At 40.8% G+C, this 15,998-nt stretch overlaps 1 protein-coding gene across 7 annotated transcripts; it reads left to right on the top strand.

Moving 5' to 3' along the window:
* The first annotated feature begins 3,219 nt into the window (after positions 1-3,219).
* LOC139369982 (mixed lineage kinase domain-like protein) lies at positions 3,220-15,643 on the top strand. Of its 7 annotated transcripts, none has more exons than XM_071109274.1 (12): positions 3,220-3,728; positions 5,287-5,431; positions 5,526-5,975; positions 6,119-6,226; positions 6,516-6,693; positions 6,795-6,895; positions 7,256-7,391; positions 8,163-8,247; positions 8,360-8,499; positions 11,179-11,228; positions 11,402-11,542; positions 12,954-15,333. In XM_071109274.1, exons 3-12 carry the CDS (start codon positions 5,528-5,530, stop codon positions 13,001-13,003), a joined length of 1,437 nt encoding a protein of 478 aa, XP_070965375.1. In that variant the 5' UTR covers positions 3,220-3,728; positions 5,287-5,431; positions 5,526-5,527; the 3' UTR covers positions 13,004-15,333. The 7 variants fall into 7 exon arrangements, 4 of the variants coding, with proteins under 4 accessions (XP_070965375.1, XP_070965366.1, XP_070965380.1 ...); XM_071109270.1 differs by having other exon boundaries at positions 3,685-3,728; positions 5,287-5,418; XM_071109265.1 differs by lacking the exon at positions 5,287-5,431 and having other exon boundaries at positions 3,449-3,728; positions 12,954-15,643.
* The last annotated feature ends 355 nt before the right edge of the window (positions 15,644-15,998 follow it).

The raw sequence follows: 15,998 nt of genomic DNA, 5'->3' as shown, positions 1-15,998 counted from the left end.
AATCCCAACTAGCATTCAAGTCGCAGTAATGAAGAATTGAGTGCGTGCGCATTCATGAGAAGGGGGGGGGGGGGGGGCTTTTTGGTACAACACCTGCCCTAACGCCATTCTTGCAGAAGAAGTGCCATATGTGTTGCAATCTATGCAGACAGATACCTCAGTGACTTCATGGCTTTACCTGCAGGCATGAAAGATCAGCCTAAACCGACCTAAACATCAGTCCACTGCAGGTTCTGGAGAACTACTATGTGTGCAGGTTTTCTTCCCAGCCCAGTACTTATCTCGTCCACCTGCGGCTCTCTCACAATCATACCTGGGGAGGTGGTTCGCCCAGCACTAATCAAAATCGTGGTATTCATTCTGTGTTACTACTTGGCTAGAACCAACTCCTGATAGCGGTCTCAAAATCAGAGCGCTCTACATTGATTCTTATAAAGTCTAAATTGATTTCTACTGCGCCTGCCCTCAGCTGATGCATCCTGGGACACACACGCTGGACATGCTGAACTGCAGAGTGTCTGACTCTGCCCACCGACAAATCCGGTGTCCGCTGCTCTGGAGGATCTGTCTGCAGGGCTACCCGTGCATCGCCTCAGAGGGTACTTATTTGTCAAGCCTTGATCTGTTTCACCTGTCTTTGTGATTGTCTCCACCCACCTACAGGTGTCACCCGCTTCCCTATTAGTCCCTGGGTATTTATTCCAGTGTTCCCTGTTTGTCTGTTGCCAGTTCGTTTTGTCAAGTCAACCAGCGTTCTTTTCCATGCTCCTGCTATTTATTATCTCTCTTTTGCAGTCCTCCCGGTTTTGACACTTGCCTGCCTTGACTCTGAACCCGCCTGCCTGACCATACTGCCTGCCCTGACCTCGAGCCTGCCTGCCACTTTGTACCTCCATCTCTCTGACCTTATGCCGGTCCATAGCCATTCTCTTGCCTGCCCCTTCGATTATAATAAATATCAGAGACTCAAACCATCTGCCTCCCATGTATCTGCATCTCGCCCTTATACTTATTAACTACAAAAAGTAACCATATCTGTGTTTAAAAATATAGTTTGTATATACTTTGTAAAATATTTTACACCGTTTACTATTCTGTTTGTCAGCACCTCTGCCAACATTATCTAGTGTGCAATAGCTCATGTTTTTACTGTATTGTAATTGTATTGTAAACAGAGGTGGTCAATACAATTACAATAATTTACTATACAACACTGACAATGTAATGTAATACAATTACATAGCGCTCTACACCTTAAATTATGATTTGTTGGTTCTCTGGGTTCATCCTGTCATCTGCATAGGGGTTGTTGTCTTAACCCCAACCTGGCTTAGTTTCACAGATGCCAGGATGATTTAGAGACAATGAAGGATTATTCTAAACTCTTCCTGGCTATCTCTATCTCGGTTACACCCACCACATCTTGTCTATGGAATGTGTTTGTCTTAACTCATGTGTCAGCTCAAGCCATCTCTAGTGACAATACACCCAGATTAGCTGCAGGGATTGGACACCATAAAGACACAGCATTAGTAGAACAGAAATATCTTACTATTAGTTAAATATGAATTGTTAACCATTAATATCAAATAAATCAAGTAAATACTTAATTTCTCTCACAACATGTTCTCTGGAGTGACGAATCACGCTTCACCATCTCGCAGTCCAATGGACAAATCTGGGTTTGGCGGATGCCAGAAGAACGCTACCTGCCCGAATGCATTGTGGCAACTGTAAAGTTTGGTGGATGATAAATAATTGTCTGTGGCTGTGCATTCGGGCAGGTAGCATTCTCCTGGAATCCACCAAACCCAGATTCGTCCATCGGACTGCCAGATGGTGAAGAGTGATTAGTCACTCCAGAGAACGTGTTGCCACTGCTCCAGAGTCCAATGGCGCCGAGTTTTACACCATTCCAGCTGACACTTGGCATTGCGCAAGGTGATCTTAGGCTTGTGTATGGCTGCTCAGCCATGGAAACCCATTTCATAATGCTCCTGACGTACAGTTATTGTACTGACGTTGCTTCCAGAGGCAGTTTGGAACTCCGGTAGTGAGTGTTGCAACTGAGGACAGACAATTTCTACTCGCTACAAGCTTCAGCACTCGGAGGTCTCGTTCTGTAAGCTTGTGTGGCCTACCACTTTGTGGCTGAGCCGTTGTTGCTCCTAGACATTTCCACTTCACAATTACAGCACTTATAGCACTTACAGTTGACTGGGGCAGCTCTAGCAGGGCAGAAATATGACGAACTGACTTGTTGGAAAGGTGGCATCCTATGACGGTGCCACTTTGAAAGTCAGAGCTCTTCAGTAAGGCCATTCTGTTGCAAATGTTTGTCTATGGAGATTGCGTGACTGTGTGCTCGTTTTTATATACATGCCAGCAACGGGTGTGGCTGAAATAGCCAAATCCACTCATTTGAAACGGTGTCCACATACTTTTGTATATTTGGTTTATAGCTGGTTAGTGCTTGTCCCCTGGCCAGTATATTGCCCAGAATGTAACAGACGGGCCACAGTTCTGGTCTTGTATTCTAAAACCAACAATTTGGAGTGAGCAGTCTGAAATGCATTTCTGTGGTTAAGTAATGCTTACTTACTATTGCAGCGTTTTCTATAATAAAGTTATTTATATCATTATCCGAGCCAAAGCCTTGAAGGTATCTATTTGTACTAGTGCAAAGTGCTTTGCAAATTTTTATGTAACTGTTAACTTTCAGGTACAAAACTCCAAAATACTTGGTTAACATTACCTGCGCTGAAGACACCTATATTTGTCTGCTAAATAAGGACTAGCAATGGCCCAGTGCAGTGCTTTTTGTGGAAAAAAAATGTAAACTAAATGTATTGGCGTGTTTGCTAGCATTTGTAACTTGAGTCTGATAATTATCTGTACAAAACAGTTAGTCTAATGATACTTGTTGTCGTACTCTAGATGGCACGGTATAATTAACTTGACAATGGAGACTGATGTACTATAACTTTTGGCTTTAAATCTGAAGCGTGGCAAGAATTGACACTGTGCGCACTTCAAACTGAAAGACCGCTCATTAACATATCCCCTTGACCTTCAACCTCAAGAGTGATACTGATTGGCTGTTAAACATGGGAGTTATGGACTATCATTAAAGGTGTACAGCTCCATATATTACACTTGTGGAATATAAAAATACTTGCATGATATGTTGGATGTTTTAAAGAAACACCCCTCAAGATAAGAGTGGAGCTGAATGGAGAGCGAGAACTTTCTCTGCTGAGTTTATAAAACTGTAAAGAGTGTTTTATGTACAATTGTCAACAAAATTAGATAAACTTCACTTTTTCAATAGTAGTAAAATCAATCTGTTCTTTTGTTTTTTGATATGCAGTCTCTCCCTACTCAAGTGCTGTTGGGGTATATAAACTACAGAGTCAGAGAATGTATCCCAAGACCAATGCAGTGTGATAATTGTAAAGATGTTGGTCATGTAGCAAGTGTTTGCAGAAGGGAGAAGCTGAGATGTCCAAGTTTTGGAAAGGATCATATTATTTGATATAAAACTGTCCAGTTAGTGGTGGCAATACAACTTTTTGGGTGTAGTTTGCCATAAAACCCACAGAAGAAAAAGAAGAAGCTCTTCTAGTGGTGGTGTAGGAGGAGCTCCATAGAAACCTTTGCATACTAAGGGTGTGATCTTCTTTCAGTTTCAGATGTCAGAGTCACAGCACCAACAACAGTCACTCAAGGTAATTTCCATTTCAAACGTACAATAGGTTTTAGGTTGAGGACATTAACAAGTGCTTGCTGCGTGTGATTTGTTTTATAGCCTGCTTCCTGCTTTTGAGAACAATGCCTTTTACTCAAACCATTCATCGAAAGTTCTCACTAGTGTGTCTGTCTCCTCTGAAAGGCGAGAACCTCTGATTGTCATTGATAGATGCTGGCAAGTGTGAAAATAATACAACCAATCGACAGATGTGACTCATATTAGTGATATGGGGGCTCTATAGCCCATTCAATAGACGGTAAACATATATCGTCTATTCACGAAGCTGTCTGCTGCCTGAGGGAAATTCCCCGAAGCTGCACAAATGCTCTGTCTAAACGTCTGTACGCCTCGCTTGCAATCCACCCCAAAACTATGTTTTTGTATTTGGTTCTTTAGTCCATTGTTGACATAGTCCCAAAATGTTTAGCTTGTCAGCAATCAAGTTTTCAAGATATCTAACTTTCAAAATACAGAAATCATCCCTGTATGTTCACCTGTGTGTAACTGAAAAATACTGTCAGCTGCAACTGGGTTAAAACAGTTTACAGTAAGTGTATATTTTGCTTTTGTGAAATTATTTTTGGTGTGATATGGAGGTAAAGTAGTTTGCAGAGATCCAGCTGTGGTCCATACGTTCTGCTGAGAACCCAAGACGGAAAGCTGTTAACCCCCCCTTGGGTTCTCGAGAGCAAGACAGTCTATTGAAATGAGCTGCTTACGAATGATTTCCTTGTCAGCACTCGTTATTCAGTTACCTCCTAGAGGCAATATGAAAAACAGTTTAGGTTGTAGAATTACAGTTCTGTGATTTTTGGAATGGCTAAGACAGATGCTATTGCTTTGAATGATCCTAAGCAGGGTTTGCCAGCCAACACAAAGGGGTAGCTACATCATATCCATGACATCACCAGCAATTTTCTCCATTTGCATACCCGTTGAAAGTGCATTGTAGTCCAGGACTTGGCTTAACCTGGGTCTGGGGAATCAGACCTTATTGTTTGTCATAACTACTGCTGTTCATTTGTCATTGATTGCTCAACTGAACATGACTTCAAAATCAAGGCCAAATGAAATACACTTCCCTCAGCTTTCACAAGAGCTTAAAAACTGCACATTAGTCTCACATCGGATGTGTCTCGGAGATAAGCAAGTTTCCCTTCCTCTGCTTGACTAATGTTCGAAAGACATTAACTGACATTACTCAGTGCCAAAGTAGCTATGGAAATAAGAAGTTATGGTTACAAATGACCAGAAAACCTGATGTATCCATTTCGGATTTTATTATTTATGTAATTAGGTGGTAACAATGCCTTCCCTGCGTGCACACACATACACACACACATATAATGTCTAGCTGAAGAGAGAGAGGCGTCTCCAGAACTTGTATGACTGTTGTGATGTTTTTAGTTGTTATATATAATAAGGTAAGTCAGTTAAGAACAAATTCTTATTTACAATGACGGCCTATCAAAAGGCCTCCTGCGGGGACGGGGGATTAAATATCTTTAAATTTTTTTTATAAAATATAAATGTAGGACAAACACACATCACGACAAGAGACAACACTACATAACGAGAGACCAAAGACCGCATAGCAAGGCAGCAACACATGACAACACAGCGTTCAACATGAATTATTGAACTAGTTTGGTGCTGTCAACAACAAGGTCAGTTGGACAGGTTAGTATACTGCTACGGTTGATAGACTTTCTCAGAGCTATGATTTGGGAAAACCTTGTCTAATGCATTTCTTAATCCACTCTTTTCCCTCCAGCCATGGACATCATAGATCCCATCTTGGGCATAGCGGAGACGCTTTACTCTCTATGTGGTGAAGTGAAAGCCAATAAGAAGCGCTGTCAGCGTTTGGCCCAGCGCATAAAAGCCTTGGATGAGCTGGTGAGAGCAGTCAAGGTGAAGGGACTGGGGCAAAAGCCTTCCCTTGTGAAGAATGTCCTATGCGAGCTCAAACTCACCCTGGAAAATGCCCAGGACGTGGTTAAGAAATACTCCTGTGCCAGCTACCTTAAGCGCATCCTGAAGGCCTACGACCAGGGAGATGATTTTGGGAGTTTAAATGAGCGTCTGAATGATGCGGCTCAGGGGCTGTCGCTAGCCCTGCAGGTGGATCAGAGTGACGATCTACTTCAGGAGTCTCGAGAGACGACACGATGGAGAGAGGATGAGGCTGACAGGGAGAGTGATCGTCTGGAGCTGCAGAAATGTGAGACAGCTCTACCATGCCGTTTCAGTGCAAGGTCATAATCAAATGGCCTCTCTGTATGAGCAGGTAGGGAAAGCTCCATTTGTTGATCCTGCTGACTACCCAAAATGTATTTGTGTGTGTGTTACTGTTATGTCCCACAGTGCTACTGTCTCTGGCGGAGGACACAAAGGAAAGTGTGGACACAGTGCATGAGAAAGTGGACTCCACCGAAAAAGACGTGAAAGACATCAAAGCCATGTTGGAAACCTGTAAGTAAGCTTCTATAGATTAATTGTCATTACAAACTGTACTTGTAACTGTCGCCGTTTCTAATTTCTTACTGATTTCAACCTGCGCCCGATGATAAAGGAGACTGTGAGTATATCCTATCGGCACAGTTTTGCATCCTACATCAGGCCAGCATCCCATGGTCTCTCCATTCGCACTGTATTTTGCGTGACGATGTGCTGTGATACCTTCAGTTCTCTGTGTTATTGGTTTGATGTGCCTATGTGACTTGCCATCTCAGTGACTTTGTTGTGTGTTTCCCATTGACAGTAATGAAGCCCAGTATTTTTCATGAAGACATCAGAGAGATCAAGCCAGAGGAGCTGATCTACGACGTGCCCAAAGAGCCCTTCATCAAAAATGACAATTCGGAGATATTCAAAGGAGAGTACAACAAATTCACAGTGGCCATCAAAAGATACGCCTACTCAAGGGGCACAAGCCTGAGGTATGTAACGTAGCATACAGGACGTCTCAGAGAGTTCTTGTAATATCAGCTTCGGTGCTAAACATCTATTTGTTTTAATGGGCTACGTGTGTCCCACACAGTCACATGAGAAGCATCTTTAAAAAGGAAGTGGAGACTATGAAACGCTTTGAGTCACCAAACATCCTGCGAATGTTTGGGATCTGTGTCCAGGAAGAGAACGGTGAGTGAGCTTCTGTATTTGTTTTACAGTATGTGTAATAATTGCTGAAGAAATATAAGATGGGATCAAATCACCACGTGATTGCAGGATATTTCAAAATGTTTTTTATTTGACCTTTATTTAACTAGGCAAGTCAGTTAAGAAATTCTTATTTTCAATGACAGCCTAGGAACACTGCCTGTTCAGGGGCAGAACAACAGATTTGTACCTTGTAAGCTCGGGGATTTGAACTTGCAACCTTTTGGTTACTAGTCCAACGCTCTAACCACTAGGCTACCCTGCCGCCCCATTTCAAAATGTGATGATGATGTGCCCTTGTTGCATTTAATAATCCTCTTCTCTACCGTGGTTGTCCCGCAGGACCCAATCCAAACTTCCTCATTGTCATGGAGTTTTGTGAGAAGGGCAGTCTGAGAGAGGTTCTGGATTCCCAAAGGAAGCTGCCCTGGGACAGAAAGGCTCGCTTGAGTCTGGATGCAGCACGGGGCCTCTACAGGTAACAGGTTGATGTTTATTGTCATGAGTCTGGATGCATCACAGAGCCTCTACAGGTAGCAGGTTGATGTTTATTGTCATGAATCTTGACCTGAAGGCAGTAATGATGGGCTAGATGGGCAAGCTGCTTTTTGGTCTTGATTGAAGGTATTTTTTTAGGCATTAGGTTTAGTAGTGTGGTTAAGGTTAGGTTTCAAATCTGATTTTGTGTCTTTGTGGCTGTTCCAGCTAGTGACCACTGCAGAGCTGCCTCCAGGGCAAAATTTGTGACAATAAATGCCAACCTACCTACAGTTATACAGTACCACTATATAAGTGAATATCTTTACCTTGTGCCCTACACACATGAAACCAGACAGTACACCTATTACACATGACGCACGGAGCCCCATCTCTATCATATCTTTGCCATAAATGTGTTATATTGATACAATTTTAGCTAAGGAATCGGTCTATCATACATTTTTTATAGTTGAGTAAGTCTTTCTCTTTCGCTCGCTCTCTTTCTTTCTTTAATTCATATACACTACCGGTCAAAAGTTGTCATGAGGAATGCTTTTCAGTTGGAAACTATTCATGCAGCTTATGATCCAACTACTTAAACTTCTATCCACCAATACTATACAGTATGCTCTGGCGTTTCATCTTCTCTAAAATGGTGGGTACATTGTATCAGTGGTCTGCGCCTCTCTCACAAAAGTTCACATAAAAGAGAAAGTGTATCCTAATCACATTGAGCTGTCATGACTAGCCAATCCCTCTCTAATTGTAGATTGCACCAGTCGGAGGAGAAGTTTAAAGTGCATGGATGCATCAACAGCAGCAGGTTCCTGGTAGATGCTGGGTACAGAGTGAAGGTATGAGATTCAATGCAGCCCCGTACACATCCATGTGTGTTTGACACTACAAAGTGATACGTTAAGTACTCTATCTGGATGTAATGTTCTGTTCTTTGTTATACATGGGTAGCTGGGAGGTTTTGAGCTGGCCAAAACCGAGACGTCTTTGAAGAGGACAAAGGATAGCAGTAGAAGCTCTTTATACTACAGCTCCCCTCAGCAGCTTGAGAGTATTAATCATAAGTACAACAAGGAATGTGAGATGTACAGGTCAGCTTCAAGTCAAAATACTACGCTCTCAACCATTGAACCATGAATGTAAAATCACAAACTCATTATAATACCTTTTTTTAGAAAGTATTCACATCCCTTGACTTTTTCCACATGTTGTCGTGTTACAGAGTTTAAAATTGATTAAATTGAGATTTTGTGTCACTGGCATGCACACAATACCCTGTAATGTCAAAGTGGAATATTGTGTTAGAAATGTATCAAAGCTGAAATGTCTTGAGTCAATAAGTATTCAACCCCTTTGTTATGGCAAACCTAAAGTTCAGGAGTAAAAATGTTCTTTACTAGTCACTTAATAACTTGCATGGACTCGATCTGTGTGCAATGATTGTGTTTAACATGACTTTAAGGACTACCTCATCTCTGTGCTCCACATATACAATTATCTGTAAAGTCCCTCAGTCGAGCAGTGAATTTCAAACACTGATTCAACCACAAAGACCAGGGAGGTTTTTCAATGCCTCTCAAAGAAAGGCACCTATTGGTAGATGGCTATAACTAAAACAGAATATTCCTTTGAGCATGTCAAAGTTATTAATTATACTTTGGATGGTGTATCAATACACCCAGTCACTACAAAGATACAGGTGTCCTTCCTAATTCCGTTGCGGAGGAGGAGAAAACCGCGAAGAGATTTCATCATGAGGCCAATGTTAACTTTAAAACAGTTGCAGTTTAATGATTGCGATTGGAGAGAACTGAGGCTGGATCAACATTGTAGTTACTTCACAATACTAACCTAAATGACAGAGTAAAAAGAAGGAAGCCTGTATAGAATCAAAATATTCCAAAACATGCATCCTGTATGCAGTAAGGCACTAAAGTAAAGAATGTGGCAAAGAAATTAACTTTATGTCCTGAATATGAAGTGTTATGTTTGGGGTAAATCCAACAAAACACAACACTGAGTACCACTCCATATTTTCAAGCATGTCATATAGGCAGCGGTCGGAACCAAAATAATTTTCCAATCGTTTTGTTCTGAACAGAACCATTATTTGTGTTACGTTACTGTTCCGACCAGCAAAATCACGTTCTGAATTTATTTCAATTTTTACATTTAGCTCGACATTAAATTTCTTAACCAATCAGTACGGACAGAGCAGCTTACTATGGAGTGGGTAAGCAATTTAATCTGCATAGGAAAGTTGTTGAAAGCAAATTGTATTTTGCCGTAACATCATGGTTTAATCATAATAAAAGAAACGCACACACTGACATTTTGTTGGAAGCTTGCCTTGAAGCGCTGGGCATCGTTCAATTACTTTGACCTTCCAGGTTGGTTTAACATTGGATCAGAGGAAACGCTATCTAGCTAACAAGCTTGTGTGTGCAGAGCAGCACTATAATTAAAAACACGTTTTATCTTTTTTGTAGTTTAATAAATCCAATGTGAAACGTGATGACTTTAGTATCCTTAACTAGCATTGAAAAAGTTAATCCATTCTCTAATTAAACGTCTCTCCCTAATTTCTAAATCATGCTTGTAATGTCATCAGGAGGCTATAGTAACCTATGCTTCAGAGGGGAGGCACATACGCACACCCACTGGCAAAGATCAGCTGGCAGGCAGACACTCTGTTATTGAGAAACTCAGCGAGGGCTTTGCATAGGTACTTTGATGCGATATTTGTGGGACTAGAAAAATTGCCTGGAGCGTAAAATAACATGTATTAACCGGTTCCCATGCTTTTTAAATAATGGTTCTGTTCCGGAACTGTATAGATCACTAGTTTCAGGCTCTGTTCCTCAAAGTTATTTTTCGATTCTGTTTCCTGAACTGGTTCCAACCCTTGGTTATGGGTATGCTTGTCATCAGCAAGGACTAGGGAGTAAAAAAACAAAATGTAATAAAAAAAAAGACTAGAGCTAAGCATAGGCAAAATCCTACACTCTTAGAAAAAAAGGTGCTCTCTAGAACCAAAAAGGGTTCTTCCTGGACCCAACAAATGGTTCTCCTATGGGGACAGCCGAAAAACCCTTATGGAACCTTTTTTTATGATATATATTTTTTTTATAGGAGTGTAGAGAAAAACCTGCTTCAGCCTGCTTTCCAACAGACACTCGGAGACAAATTCACCTTTCAGCAGGACAATAACCTAAAACTCAAGGCAAATTTAACACTGGAGTTGCTTACTATGACGACATTGAATGTTCCTGAGTGGCCTGGTTACAATTTTGACTTCGCCTTAAATCGCCTTAAATCTATGGCAAGACTTTACAATGTCGTTCTAGCAATGATCAAGAACCAACTTGACAGAGCTTGAAGAACTTTTCAGATAATGTGCAAATATTGTACAATCCAGGTGTGCAAATCTCTTAGACTTAACCAGAAAGACTCACAGCTGTAATCACTGCCAAAGGGGATTCTAACATTGACTCAGGGGTGTGAATACCTATGTTAATGAACTAAAAACACGTTTTCACTTTGTCATAATGGGGTATTGTGTGTAGTTTGGTGAGCAAAATAATATATTTATTCCATTTTGAATTTGAGTTGTAACACAATGTGGAATAAGTTAAGGGGGGTATGAACACTTTCTGAAGGCAATGCAATTTTTTCAAATGTTGAAATGGTCTCTGTTGTTCTAATGTAGGCCCCTCAGGCCTAAGTCTACTGCAATTTAACTCTGTTTAAAAGTGTTGTGTTCTTTGCAGTTTTGGCATTGTCCTTTGGGAGATTGCAACCCGCAAGATTCCCTTCAGAGGTGTGTCAATTAGTGACAAGGCTGTGTGTAACAAACACTATCAGCAATATCAATGACACTGTATATCTGAAAATAGCATGGTTGGGGTTTCTCTCCCTCCTAAGCATGTGCTTGCTCTGTCACATTTAGAAATATATCATTACATTTCTGTTTTCTCTTGTCCTTCTGATCAGACTGCACACACAAAGAGGTGTATCAGATGGTGTGTGAAGACAAATATACTGAACCTCTTCCTGAAGACTGCCCTAAACAGTTGGGGGAACTGATCAACGACTGTCGCTCCTATGACAGCTTCCAAAGGCCAACGGCAGGAGGTAATACCTTCAACACACACAACTAATAGGCCTAGATATACAGTGTCCTCCATAATTATTGGAACAGTGATTCAGTTTTCCTTCTTTTAGCTCTATACTCTCAAAGTTTGGATTTTAAATCAAAACAATTACTCCCGGGTGTTGGATTCTAGCTTGAAATATACTTTTTCATGTTACCAGACTAGAACTTATTGATTACTGTGCATGTGTAAGGAATGTATATGTTGGGGCCAATGGAGGATGGATAAGAACTAGGTCTATGGAATGTTACGGACTTTGACGAGGGAGTGCAGAAAGTTTACGTTCTGTCAACATGTTATTGTTAAATCTCATGGCTCCTAAGGATTGAGGGAAAGAGCAACAGTATGGTTTAAGTCACTGATAAAGTAGGACAGTCGAGGATTAGGGAGACGCAAAGAATTCGGCCCGAGGTCACTTCCGATGAAGTGAGAAGGAACAGTCCTCTCTCACACCCACATACTTCCACGCTCACAAAGGTTATAGCGTGAGGCAGGGCTAGGACTACACCAGTGAGAGGAACCAATTAAGTTCCTGACTAGCAACTGAGATGTATTGGCTGTCTAGATGTGCAAGGAGTTGACTCCGCCTAGTAGGAAGGTATAAATATATATGCTTGTGTAGACATGTCTTTGCAGCTATATGACCCAGTGGGTGAATAAACTTCATTTGAGCTTTTTCTAATTGTCTGAGTTTTTACGCTGTTCAGAACCTAACGGGTTAAAGTGCAGACTGTCTGCTTTAATTTGAGGGTATTCATCCATATCAGGTGAACTGTTAAGAAATGACAGCACTGTACATGATCCCCCCCCCCCATTTTAGGGCACCAAAAGTATTGGGACAAATTCACTTGCTGTATGTGTATTGATGTAGTAAAAAGGTAAGTATTTGGTCCCATATTCCTAGCATGCAATGACGGCATGAAGCTTGTGATTCTACACATTTGTTAGATGCATTTGCTGTTTATATATACCAACTTGATTGATGTATTCCCTGCATGCTATAAATATGGGACCAAATACTTTACATTTTAATACAAGTGAATTTGTCTCAATACTTTTGGTGCCCTGAAATGGGGGGACTATGGGCAAAAAGTGCTATAATTTCTAAACGGTTTGCCTGATATTGATGAAAATACCATCAAATTTAACCTGACAGCCTGCAAATCCAAACTGTTGGAGTATAGAGCCAGAGGAAGAGAAAATGCTTCACTGTCCCAATCATTACGGAGGGCACTGTATGATCTACTGTAGGCCTACATACACCTGTCCATATTGATTCCTTTTTTGTCCTCTCAGTTATCCTTGTTTCTTATTTCCATCCTTATAATCATCATTAAGAGGTGTTATCATACCCAGGACAGATTGAGTAATCAAGTTTTTCTGTTCCACAGTGTTAGTGGACAAGCTCCGCAAAGTGGTTGAGCAGCTAGAGGAGGACTAACAAACAGAGGTTTCCATCCCCAGAGTACTCCGAAAAGAGGAAAACCAAAAGCGGTTATCAACCCCAGGTCAAAGGAAGACCAATTTACTGTCTCTCATTCTTTATGGGATTAAAACTTCTTCTGGATCGGTGTCCCATCCATGGGACGGTTGAGCTAATGTAGGCTAATGCGATTAGCATGAGGTTGTAAGTAACAAGAACATTTCCCAGGACATAGACATGTCTGATATTGTCAGAAAGCATACGTTCTTGTTAATCTAACTGCACTGTCCAATTTACAGTAGCTATTACAGTGAAAGAATACCATGCTATTGTTTGAGGCGAGTGCACAATTTTGAACATAAAATTATTAATAAACAAATTAGGCACATTTGGGCAGTCTTGATACTTACATTTGAACAGAAACGCAATGGTTCATTGGCTCAGTCTGAAACTTTGTACATACACTGCTACATACAAAAGTACATACCAAATCTAAATAGCACGTGATGGCCTTTATCTTGCATTTCAAAGATGATGGTACAAAAAAATACAAAACTTTTTCTTTGTATTATCTTTTACCAGATCTAATGTGTTATTCTCCTACATTCCTTTCACATTTCCAAACTTCAAAGTGTTTCCTTTCTGTCGTGTCTTTGGCTATGCCGGATTAAGTGATATGACATGCTATGCTATAAAATAATTTCTCCGTAAATAATATCACCTGATTGAGCTAATCGTGTAAATGTAATTAACTAGAGTCGGGCACCACAAAATAATATTTATAGAGCTGTTATCTTCCGAATAAACTCTTGAAGACCTAGTAATATTTTACATCAATAGCAGTCAATATTAATCCTCCTCTTAATTCAGTCTCATCTGAAAGTTGTAAATTATTTTATCTGCACGAACCCTGGCTAACAAGTTGAATCAGCAATACAAAATTGGGGTTAATTATTTATTTACTAAATACCTAACTAATCACACAGGATTACACATACACACAATTAATCATAACTTGATTACAAATTACATCATAAAGGAAAACATCCCTAGCGGGCGGAACAGATATGACAGCTTGTTACACAAAGGAAAAGGGGCTGGGTTGAGTGAAAGAGCGGGAAGACTGAGGAACAAAGGGAAGAAGCTGGGCTATCGTAAATACAGTATCTTATGCATCCTAAATTACCACCCATTTGGAAAAGGAAAATGCAATAAATATTTACTCTGAGCTGCGCTTCAGTAGGTTGGTGGTAGATGGAAGGCCATGTTGCCAAACCAAGCCCTTTGAAGAATGTCTCTGGTGGTCAATTGGGTACGTTGTAGTTACGTTGTTGTGTGATAGACGGGATACTCTGTCTGTTCCTTCCTAACCCTCGTTTGCAGCGGCTATTGCTAACTCAACGGCTAGGAGGTATCACTTCTGTAGTGAATAAGAGTTCAAAGTTCATAGTATTTGCAACCAAAGCTCACGCTGATGTTGGCTTCATTCTGTAGTTATTATCTGAACCATTCTGACATAGGACTGTCGTCCTCACGTCCTCAGAACAGGAAGTTATGTTGTCGTCAAGGGCTTATACAGGAAGGGAGACAAGGGGTGTGTTTCATAGTTTTACAACCTCTGTCTCTTCACGTGGGCGGGCCACTAAGTGAGCAGCCCTATGTTATGAAAACCCACATCTCACATTTTAGAAGCTAAAATCACATTTCATCCCATCACAAATAATTTAATATTCAAACATTTAAATCGAACAACAATTCCATGTGAATCCGGTAACTCTCCCCACCTACTAATGTTCCCAGAATCTCTAGGTTAGCCAAGGGTTTTGCAAATGTACCCTCAGTAGGGTAGAGAGAGGAAAAAGGGGGGAAGAGGTATTTATGACTGTCATAAACCTACCCCCCAGGCCAACGTCATGACATTTCAAATGGTATCAAGAATATGCATATCCTTGCTTCAGTGCCTGAGCTATAGGCAGTTAGATTTGGGTATGTCATTTTAGGTGAAAATTCACTTGAAAAACAAGAAAAAAGCAGCAATAGTACTGTTTGTCCATTTTGAGACGCAATAGTCAGTATAAACTTCTGTCACCTCTACTGGTGCTCGACGTCGCCAGTTTACTAACAACCGATCCTGGCAACCCATCTTTACACACACCAGGCAACCCTCATTATGCACACCTGTATCTCAGTCACACCTGGTCTTCATTACTCCCTTGATTACTCACCCTTTTTATATAGTAATCTTCTGTTAGTAGTCGTCAGGTTTGTTTATGTTGTTTATGTTTCCATGTCAGGTGCTTCTCTTGTTTTGTATTGTTCATTATTATTAAACTCACTAACTGCACGTGTTTCCTGACTCCTTGCGCATGCGTTAGAACTTACTCAAAATGGTCTGAATTAATCTAAGATAACTCAAGAAATCTGTCATTAATTTTGACGTTTTTGCTGAGGAGATCTTAGCCACGCAATTTTACATCTAACTAATATGTTTGGTGCAGTATTTCTCAATGAAAAGATTTGCAAGAAAATGAGTCGTCTCACGTTGAATGACAAAGACTATTGAAGAATCCCTATTGTTGACCAATCACAGATGAAGGGGTGTAGACTTCGGCATGCCTCCAGAAGAAATGTTGTGTTCCCGAACAGCTGAAAAAAAAATTAACCGAAGTCGAAAACAAACAAAAAAAAGTCACAAAATGTCATAACATCACAATATGTAGTCATTATATATGCATGAACTCTTCCGGCTGGGAAGCATGCAGAATTCTTTACCAGGGTCGACATCATTGGCTACTACTGAGCTTGGCAGCTGCATATCCCATTCTCCCTGAGACACCCTCAGAGAGTGGGGTCACAGCCTGGGTCTACCATTCAACGGCGACCCTGGAGTTTTACTTTAGTGCCATATTGCAAACGGGATGTATGTTTTGGAAGGCTTTTATTCTTCTCACTCTGTCAATTTGGTTAGTATTGTGGAGTAACTACAATGATGTTGATCCATCCTCCATTATTT

This window comes from Oncorhynchus clarkii, chromosome 2 (genome assembly GCF_045791955.1).
Source record: "Oncorhynchus clarkii lewisi isolate Uvic-CL-2024 chromosome 2, UVic_Ocla_1.0, whole genome shotgun sequence".
NCBI classification, from domain to species: Eukaryota; Metazoa; Chordata; class Actinopteri; order Salmoniformes; family Salmonidae; genus Oncorhynchus; species Oncorhynchus clarkii.
Note: the sequence above shows the minus strand (reverse complement) of the source record. Positions and strands in the feature narration are given on the sequence as shown.